At 32.3% G+C, this 11,274-nt stretch overlaps 1 protein-coding gene across 1 annotated transcript in view; it reads left to right on the top strand.

The window, feature by feature from the left end:
- The window catches only part of LOC105618028 (protein Wnt-7b), a 48,166-nt gene extending 40,666 nt beyond the window's left edge, over positions 1-7,500 (top strand). The window contains exons 3-8 of the mRNA XM_012199567.1: positions 2,712-2,826; positions 2,906-2,977; positions 3,110-3,197; positions 6,425-6,604; positions 6,778-7,120; positions 7,349-7,500. Coding sequence (XP_012054957.1) covers positions 2,712-2,826; positions 2,906-2,977; positions 3,110-3,197; positions 6,425-6,604; positions 6,778-7,120; positions 7,349-7,500 — 950 coding nt within the window. The remainder of the gene's footprint in view (positions 1-2,711; positions 2,827-2,905; positions 2,978-3,109; positions 3,198-6,424; positions 6,605-6,777; positions 7,121-7,348) is intronic.
- The last annotated feature ends 3,774 nt before the right edge of the window (positions 7,501-11,274 follow it).

The following is an 11,274-nucleotide window of genomic DNA, read 5'->3' as shown; positions in this document are numbered from 1 at the left end:
TATATATATATATATATATATATATATATATATATATATATTCTAAATGAATGAACCAATTAAAGTAAACACAAATCATAATTTTTTCGATTATAAATTTATAACAGGATATAAAATGAATCGTTGGCTAAAAACGATATATATGCAAGCTAATTTAGCCGATACATGTAATGTTTATATCCTTACATTAATAATATTTTTAATCAATAAGTGACTATCGCTAAATAATGAATAATACGATAAAATGAAGGGTTGCGATGAGTACGTACTCATTATTAAATTTGAGTACGCATCACACGATCACCGTAAATAATCGCCCACGTTCGGTGACGCGGTGACTTATAAATTTCATATAGCTATTACGCGAGTCACTTAAAATGCAATGATATAAATTAAAAGATCGCCAGTATAACGATCAATCACGGACCATTCCTCTTTTGCGACTTTGCGCTGTTCTCCTCTTTTTTTTATTTTTGTCAAACGACCACCACTTTGCGATACCACCCTTTACTTTCACTTTAATTTACGAAATATATAGTACGAAACAATCAAATCCAATCGAAATTTGAAATGTAAATATCGGGATTATAAATAATGTACTCTCTAAATCTAAATCAATGGATAGTCACTTATTACTAATAAGTGGCATACTTTACATTGATAATCAGTGAAGTTCAACTAAAAAAGAAAGAATATTTGAGGATTATATAACTAAATTACTGATTTGCACGTTAATTTCAATCTTCCAATATCATATTCATTGAATTTAAGCACTAAAACAAGATTAGTTAAATCACACCATAAAGATTAGATTAGGGATCTCACATTTCATTCACTGATTACCAGTGGCATACTTGGCATTGATATAATGATTATCCATTGATTCAGATTTAGAGAGTATTTTTATATCAGTTTTTTTATACGCGAATCAATATTAATACGGTCATTTGAACGAGGACTGATTTTAACAAGAACATTATTTTACGTCGCAAAAAGATAATCCATTCTCATTTTATTTGCCGCTCCGCAATATTTTCAGACGTTAATAAGTGCACAGGTAATGTGACACACAAATACACGGGTATACAGAAGACTATGTACATTGCACATATACATCGCAAATAGATTGAGGCCTACTCTCGTCTCTCGCATTGCCCGTTCGGCACGAACAACGACTCTTCGGTATCACATGAGCCGGACCCTAATATGGAAGCCGTGCTCATTTGGTGCGTTCACGTTTTACAGCTGAAATGAATTTATGGAAAGGACACCTCTCTTCCTCCGTCGGAGCGGGAGAGAAAGAGCGAGAGAAAAGTCTCAGCGACAACGCGGCAACGCCAACGAAACGATAAATTTACCCCTTACCGGCTTCTCTGACGCTAAATAGATGCCTGCGCTGCCGTCCTTTGACATAAACGCTCAGCATAAATTCATCAACCTTTTGACCGATGGTATCCGTTGGTGTCTCCGCGCACAATCAGCTTCCTTCACGACGCGTCCTAGAGCGCCGGCTCGGGAAGAATACAATGCTTGGATAGCGCTTTCGCAAACGGGTATACAATCTCTCACAAATTGTTCGAATATCTATTTATTTTCTCGATGTTTTATTATAATATATAATATTTTATTATATTTTATTTTATTTTATTTAATAAAATATTTTACAATTTTTTTTATAATAAAAAGATCAACTTTAAAAGTAATAAAATATTTTTAAAAATCGGTTACATGAAAACTTCATCTCTGTGGAGATACACTCCACTCTGTTATATTATCAGAAATAATAGAATGTCTAGAAATAATAGAAACTGAATGGCGTAAAGAGCAGAACATGGTATTGTGACCACAATTTTATGAGAGAGACGTAAACGCGCCTGTTGTTTCACAGTATTTATTGTATATTGTAACGCAATAATTTCTCCTAATAGCATAAATCAGTGGAAGCAGTACTGGTTGTAAATTGGTTCTTAAAGGTTCACGAAGTAGACATCTTCATAGCCAACATTGAATTTCAACATTTAGCTAATGTACAATACCTCTTCTTTAACCGAATTTACATGATTATTGCACGCCCTAGCAAACACTGACAAGCAAATTACAGCTGGATGAATTTGACGACGATAGAGTGAAACGCCAACCGGCTCCGACAGATTCAAGACAGAGCGGCGCGTAGGTGTCGACTCTGATAATGGAATGAAAAATGAACATCGCGAGAAAACGGACATACGGTAATTCATTCGACACGGTAAACGAGCTGAGAGCATGGCGTAATTAATTGCGTTCGCGCTTTACGCGCATAGTGCGATGGCGAGCGTTCTAGTTGTAGTAAATTCGCGTGATGAAAATACTTGACAAGGTAACGTCCATTTGAATATGCCTGCTATCGTGAATCTCGAATTTCGGAACACAGTCGACGTGCAAATTTGAAATGATTGCCACGGTTTATGTAGGCATAGATGTTAAATTATTATATATAGATTATATAATAACTATATGTATAAAATTTTAATAAAAGATATCATAACATTAATAATTATTATATAAGTTTTAAAACTATATAATATGTATTAAAACTAAATTAGAAATATCGATTTGAATGTTTAAGCAAATTTCTCAAATTTGCTTCGTCAACTTCCCTTGTACAAAAATCAAATCGACCCTCTAATCTGTATGAGATAAGAGCAGAAAATTTGGCATTTTTTTACTCGCAGGTAGTAAAGAGGCGGCTTTTACATACGCGATAAGCTCGGCCGGCGTCACATATGCAGTGACAGCAGCTTGCAGCCGTGGCAACATCACAGCTTGCGGTTGTGAACCGGCTGTAAGGTAGGCTATAAATTCCGTGACGTTTTGCGCACAGCACGCAACGTGTTAATTATTACTGATTAATATCGTATTTTTATAGGACGAGGAAGGAATTACCACCGAACGGTTGGGAATGGGGCGGTTGCAGCGCCGACGTCACGTACGGGATGAGGTAATTAAACTGATAGTTAATTAATTTGCACTATCAGTTCTTGTCGCTTCTTACGCCAGCTTGCTCGCGAACGGCGCGAATACGGCGAACGCTAAAACACGCATAAATTTTAATATTATAATTTAATGTTAGGTTCGCGCGTAGGTTTCTGGATGCGAGAGAGATCGAAGGCGATGCTCGGAGCCTGATGAACCTTCATAATAATAAAGCCGGAAGAAAGGTAAGCGTAGTAATTAATGATAGCGTTCTTTTTTGCATTTTTATCTTTATAATATTATTAAAAAAAAAAGCTGATAGGTTTCTCATGAGAGGAGATCAGACACGGGCGTCACAAGTTATAAACTATGCGTCAGCAGAAAGTAATACTATGTAATGAGCACCATAATTGCCGTGAAGCAATATTAATTACCGTAACTCACAAGAGAAATCGTTTAACGCGAAGATTAAGCTCGCTGATATTTGACGACAGCACAGCTCTTCGCCATTTCTCAATCCCATCGCGTAATTATATATTCTAAGATTATATAACATCATATTATACAAATGATATACAATGTAATTGAAGTAGACAGATATACTTCCCATGAAACTTAATTTGCTTCTACGCCTAAATATTTACGCTTGCAAACTGATTACCCGCTATTCGAAGCCCACGATTTTCTTATAAAGAATACAATCAAAGTCTTGCCGCAGAATACAAACTATTAGTAACATTAATATTATAATTTCCCACTTAATAATGTAATATAGTATATATTCTACATAACATTCATTGAATTTGCGCATTGATTTCTGCGCGGATTCCCATTGATCCATTTATTGCTTATTATTTTTGTTATTAAATTGATGAGTTGAATCCGTTTATCATTATTAATTGTATATTATAAAATTGATATAATGTTATCAGTTTTATTCTGTGAATTTTGTATTTTTAACGCGTCGTAATTAAACAAATTCTTAACATTTCCTTTCACAATATTCTAATCCAGCAATTCTATTGTAACGATATATGCGCAGAATATTTTATCTCACTCATATTCTACGTATGATTATGCTGTCATGTAGGAAATTAGTGAAGGAACAATAATTCAAGAATAATTAATATTATAAGGAAAATAAGTAATCAATTTGTCAAGAAGAGAAATGTTCGATTATACAGTAATATGTAGGAATGTGTTTTAGCGTGTTAATATTTTATAAAAAATCATTATACAAATTGAGCCTCACATGTTAACTTGTAACTATGGGCAACAGATTAGATCGGATAACAGAGTGATAATATCCATAATGAGGCGCGTTCATCGTGCACCAAGCGTATGCAAATCAGACATTACCAATTTTGATTTATCGCCCAATAACCTATGCGGGAAGCCAATTATACCGAGGAAGACAATGTCGTTGATCTGCGATTCGCGTACATATAACTATTTGCTTAACGTATCTAGATATCTTAATGTTCTGTCTATGGTAATGTCCAATTTTTATTTTGAGAGAGAAATAGGAGGTGGATTAAAGGGGAGAAAAAAAGAGAGAGAGAAAGGGAATACAAGACATTACTAATGCATATATACAAGATTAAAATCCGATCATTTTTTCGATCTAATAATCTACAACTCTTTTTTTATCGTCATCATTCTCACGCGGCAAGGTTGATGATCGAAAACGAGCGTTTGTAAGAAACAATTGCATTATGCCCGAAGGTGAAGCGGTGAGGGCGGCGCGCCTTAATTGGGGAAAGTTCGTCTCGAACTTTCGTCTACCTCGATTGGTCCTTATTACAAGCGGGCAATAAAACCTCTCTCTTGGTCTGTGTACATGCACGTATGTGCACGTACGTGTACTCCCAGAGGTAATGATTTATTCTTAACGTTGATCGCCCCGGCGCGCCACATATTTTATGCCTTGAAGATTTTTTTAAACCTTCCTCCGTATGTGGCACCGACGCGGTGCGCCGGAATAATTCGAAATGTTAAACCAGTTTCATACGCGTTCGCGTCGTGTTCCACGATCAGCGCACAATGAAGGGTCCCCATTGGGAATCGAGCGTGCGTAGGATTTTGCAGATGAACATTCGATACGATTACAACCGTTTAAGATCACCCTTGAGTTAATCGAAATGCATCTCCCGCGCCAGTGGCGTGGCGATGCGAAATTCGCGCTATATATTGTTCCGAAGAACATCGTAATCGTTCATAAACGCGAGAGAACGCGAGAATTAGCGACCTATGACAATTCAAGTCGTGTTATTATACCTGGAGGTCGACTGTGTAATGAAACGAGATGAAAATTTCAAAAGTGAGCAAAATTCACTGGTGCAAAATTGGCATTCATTAGAAGTTCATATATGTAAAAAGTGACTACATTATATGTGTGCGTGAATGGTTTTCCGTTTAAAAATAACACTATTGTATAAAAAATGAATTCATACATTTAAATGTGTAATCTAAGTTTTTACACAGAAAATTAATAATATACACATATTTTGCAGCTATTTTTTACACTTGAAGATTTGCATTAATAAAATTATGAATTTTGCTGAATTTGCTCACTTTTGTAATTTTCATCTCGTTACAAAATATATAGTCGATTCTCAGCTCTATGAAGAATGTAATCAAATTCGCTTATTCTTTTCGAATTAAAATTAAAAATTTAGGATAATTCACAATACTTCTCTACTAAGTTTATCTCAAGTAAAATATTTAAATTGTACGCAAAATAATAATAATTGTATAATAACATTTCTATTTTACATAAGCACGGTTAAATGAAAAATATATAAATCAGTGAAATAATGAATAGAATAGTCACAGATTTTTTTGAACATGATGAAAAATATTTTAAAAAATTGCACGCAAGATGATTAAAATAATTGAATTACGTATAATATTATGACAGTTCGAAACTCTACGCCTTTGATTTCTTCGTAATGGACCCGTGTATATATCATTTGAAAATGATTCAAGCATCAGGCGACGCATTCATTCTCATCGAGCGCATTGTAAGTTTTTGTTTTCATTCTCGTTCTCCGACCAAAAAGACTCTGAAAAGATGATCGTATGTGTAGATTTGAAATTTGCATAGGATACGCGTGTATAATGTAAGGAACAAATCGATGTACACTTTATTAAGCGCACGATAGAAGTGATAATCTGTTTCGATGCGATATATAAATGCGTTTTAAGACTCTACACACAAAGTCTCTATGATATATTTGAACTTGTAAAATCAATTCAAAGAGTAGCAAAAATTTTTTATTGCTGAAATAAATCAATACTGTATATATAGGTAATTTAAATAAGACCTATTTTTCAAATATTGTATATTTCATTTAAAAGTTGAAGTAGTTGAATAAAAAGAATTAATCATCGGATGTCATCATTGAAGAAAATATGTGAAATCGCATAATTACAGAAATTATATTTATTTGTAACATTTTTTTCTTTTCAGATAGTGAAGGCTCTTCTACAAACGGAATGCAAATGTCACGGTGTATCTGGATCTTGCACTGTAAGAACATGTTGGCGAACGTTACCCAGTTTTCGTCAGATTGGCGATGCACTTATGAAAAAATACAGGAGAGCTAAACCTGTCATGGCCATTACACCGCCTCCCCCACCCACAGTTCAGGTAGCTTGTTCTAGTGAATATCTATTACGAATAAATCAACGCTCAATTTAAAACACGAGATTAATTCAATATACATATAAATCAAATTCAATAATGATTTGATTTAATGCTGTTCTTATTGCTATTTCTGAAATTTAATGCAAATTATTTGATGTAGCTCATATAATTTACAGACCCTAGATGCAATGTCGCATTCAATGTTACCAGAAATGGTGCCCATATTGGGAAACGATGCTAAAACACAAGGCAAGCCGAACGATTTCGCCAAATCGCGGCACAATCGACAGCCACTGTTGAAGAAAATCAACAAGTCCAAGAAGTACTTAGTACTTTCAACACAGAAACGGTCGAAAGACAAAGATGGTAGCCCGACTATAAGCTCGATTATAAATCCGAAAAGAATTCCAAAAAGAAGTGAGCTAGTTTATCTTCAACCCTCCCCCAATTATTGTGAGCCGGACTTGGCGCAAGGTAGCCTCGGTACACAGGGTAGATATTGCAACCGTACTAGCACAGGTAAGAGAAAGAAGTCCTGACACAAAGTTTCATAATTCCATGGATAATATGCTATCTTATTAAATATTTAATTTTCATAATTTTCATTTCCAAAAAAAATCAGCTTGCTGATTTTAGACATATTTCTATTTCAAATATTTAATTTAATTATCGAGATATTCTATTTAATTCTTCAATAAGAATTTTTTCTCGCTTACGAAAACAGTAAAAATCTTTTTCTGTTTTTAGAAACCGATGGATGCGATTTAATGTGTTGCGGTCGCGGCTACAATACACATCAATTCACGAGAACGTGGCAATGCAGATGCAAGTTTCACTGGTGTTGCCGCGTACACTGCGAGACTTGCATGGAACGCACCGAGGAATATACATGCAAATAATATTATTATCAGCGTACAATGTGTATATATAGATTTGCGAAATAGCACATGTAATTATATAAATGTTAGACTTTATCTTCAAGAGTAAAAAGAACGAATTGACGCATAAGAAATGTTAATATTATACGTGATTGCAAAAACGAAACTATATCTATGAGAATATCATAATTTCAAAACTATATACATATATGAAGATTTCAGAATTATATCGAACAATGTTCTTGATGATGTTAAAGTTGATAGGAAATATCTTGTAACTTTTTCAAGTCTTTATGAAATTCCGAATTATATGTAGAAGTTTATAGTAGTTAAACATTGGATATTAAAACAATCAAACCTAAAGATGGATCATTAAGTAATCATCGTTCTATATACTAACTTTAGATGCTGAGAGAGAATTGCGCAAGTTTCATCCCGCTTTTATTTTCTATTCTGTATTTAGGGATGGGATTAAGTTCAATATGTATTTATGAAATTTAGTCAATGTCTAAATATCGTTTCATCGATATCATGTAATATAAGGTAATTAAAAAATAAGTAATATCGAGTTTTACAAGAATTATGGATGCATTTCAAATAAGAAACGTCCAATTCAAATCAAGTACCTATCAATTCATATCGATATTATTTAGAATAGATTTATGCAACACTCGCGAGCTAAATGTTTCCATTTTTTTATTATCTTGTTGAATAAGATAGAAAGAAAACAAAAAACGATAAATATCAGAACTAATCAGTCTCTTTTCTTTTTTTTATTTTCTCTCTATCTTGCTCAATGATAAAAAGATAGAAGCATTTGGTTCTCAAGCAGTTTCCGAGTCTAAAGTAGTAAAGTTTCCTAGATGAGATCTAGATAATATCGATATCATTTAGAATGTATTCAAATTTTCAAAAATATACACTGATATTGTTCTAAATATATAATACCAGCATTCCTACTCGATATCTACATATGCACTTTTCTCTAATAATATAAATTATTTATCATTAGAATTCTTGCTACAATGCGTAGTCGTATAATGCGGAAATTACCATATAATAAATAAAATTCTGTAGCATCTACGTGTTTTATTATTTCGATTTCTTATAGCATTTATTTCTCATTATCTATATTGTCGATATTCTTTGCTTTTAAATGACAAATTCTTTCTATTTTTTTATATATAGAATTATAAATATTTTAAAATCTAAAAATAAGAACCTTTGGTAATATTGACGCAATGCAAATTGAATTAATTTATCCTTGATCGAAACCATTTTTTAAATTTAATTGGTTAGAATTATTTTTTTAATTTATTAAAAATTATAAAATATTAAAAATAAAATCATCAATAGTCATTTTATTTATTTCCAAGCATTGGATGAAATATGTTACTCCATCTCAAAATTTTTTTGGAGTGAAATTCTCTAAATAAAGAAAATTGAGCCAATCATGAAACATAGTGATTCAATTTTCAATTTTTTAAAAGTGAGATTTTTTTTCTCCAGAGTAACAATTCATTTTGAAAGTTTTAGAGAATATATTTAATTAATTTAACTAATTTATAATTATACATAAATAATATAATTATATATTAATTTTATATATAATTATTCTATATTTTACTATAATTATATAATTATATTAATTTATAAATTTAACTAATTTTTCATTCACGAATTACATCTAATCATTTAATATTCATAAATCCATCATCTCATCGTAAAAGAAAAAAATAATAGAAAAAAGTACTCACCCATCAATTCGACGCGATGCGACGCTGGCGACGCTCTGCCAATAAATCTGACGTCCTCGTCTCAAGATTGCCCGCTGCACATGCATTCTCACGAAGCAACACTCACGAAAACGCGGAAACCGAGACCGAACTAATAGTAACAATATCACAATCGCGATATTTTACACTCCCGAGACGAAACGATCGACGCATTATGGCGTTGTCGCGTTGTTCAAATCCAACGACTTGCCGAGAGATTCGAATGTCGCCAACTTCACACCGACGCCGCGTGGATACAATGCGAGTCGAATCAGCAACCGAGCGAGCCGTTCGAAAATGTACACCCGAATCGCTTGCGACATAACTCCAAGCCCGTAAATTCAACAAAACACAGTTAAACGATTGACACATCCCGTCATTCCGTTATGTAAATCACACGAAAAACGCGCGAAGTAGTTGCTTTAGTTGGCGGCGCAAAAACTCTCATTATTGAATAATACGCGGCACAAAACGCATTTGTCGAATTCAAGTCTTCTTCGAGAAATAATATCGCCCATCAAGTAAAACTAGTGGCAAATGTTAATCTATTCTTGTTCTCCTCGAATATACTTCTAGAGATAAAATAAATTTCTCACGCGGGAAACATCCGCCGCGCAAACAAACGACCGGCGATTTGACTCGCGTTCACTGATCGTGCGAATGGCGAGAGTCAATCCATCGCGTAGATGAATAATCCGACAATTAACAGAGAACGAGGTATCTTTGTGATTTCTTTTATCTCTAGTGTCATATAATACTTACCGCGGCGCATTTTGCGACGTAATACATGTATATACTACGCAGTACGCGCAGAGCTGCTCGGCTGCCTGTTGGTTCGAGTGGCGCGACGAAAATGATGACGCGGCGACCTTCCTCGTAAATATGACGCGGGGCGGCGCGCGATATAAACAATGAGACGCCGCTCGCCGACAATAACAATTATAACGATAACTTTTAATTTTTCTGTACAATTAATCTACACTGAATATTTCGTTCCTTATATTTCGATGAATGGACTATTATCGTATACATTGCGAATTGTTTTATGAATTCACTTTTTATGTATCGCCTAAAACGGTAATTAGTAATTACATTCATTTGAGAATGTTTAAAAATATATGGAATATAAGTATTAAAATATGCATAAAATGTAAAATGTTTGTATAATATATAAATAAATTTCACATGTAAATTAATTTTGCTTTTTTTTAAATATAATTTTGAACGATTACTTGAGTTTTTGTTCTAAAACGAATTGTTAAAATTATGAAAAATTAATGTGTAATTAAAAGATGAAATTTATCCATTTTAAGAAAAAACATATTTATTTATATCTTCTAATATTCTTACGTGAAGAATAATTTTTAATTATTAAATCAAAATTAATTAATTAATATTAATTGATTAATTAATCAAACGATAGTTTTAATAAATCAAAACGATTTTGCAACACAATTTTATTCCTTTTTTTTTAAATAATTTATTTAAAAAATAATTTCTTAAAAAATTTTTACAGTTTTAATGCTCCCAAAATATAAAAAGCTAGAAAAAAATAGAAATGCTAAATTAAATATTGTAAATTATTTTCTGATTAAGACGAAGATAAACCTTATTTCTTGAGTATTTATATTATCGCTGACATATCATGTTTATTAAATTTAAAAAATATTAATTTTAAAACGGTGAAAATTATCCTATGTATCTTCGTATCTTCGCAAATAATTTTTTTAATTTATACCTAATTATCACATAAAACAAATATCATTGATGTAATCATTATTCCATTTATTAACTTCTTATAAATGTATATAAAATATCTTATGTAGTCCCTGTGTTACAATAATAAATAAGTAAAAAATATATTAAACATGTAAGTAAACATCTATTTATATAAATATGTATATGTATATATGTATATGTAATATTATTATATATATATATATATATATATATATATATATAATAAATATATAGTAGTATATATATATATATATATATATATATATATATATATATATAA

This window comes from Atta cephalotes (assembly GCF_000143395.1).
Source record: "Atta cephalotes unplaced genomic scaffold scaffold00015, whole genome shotgun sequence".
NCBI lineage: Eukaryota > Metazoa > Arthropoda > Insecta > Hymenoptera > Formicidae > Atta > Atta cephalotes.
The sequence above is the reverse complement of the archived record's forward strand: the minus strand, read 5'-3'. Positions and strand labels throughout refer to the sequence as shown.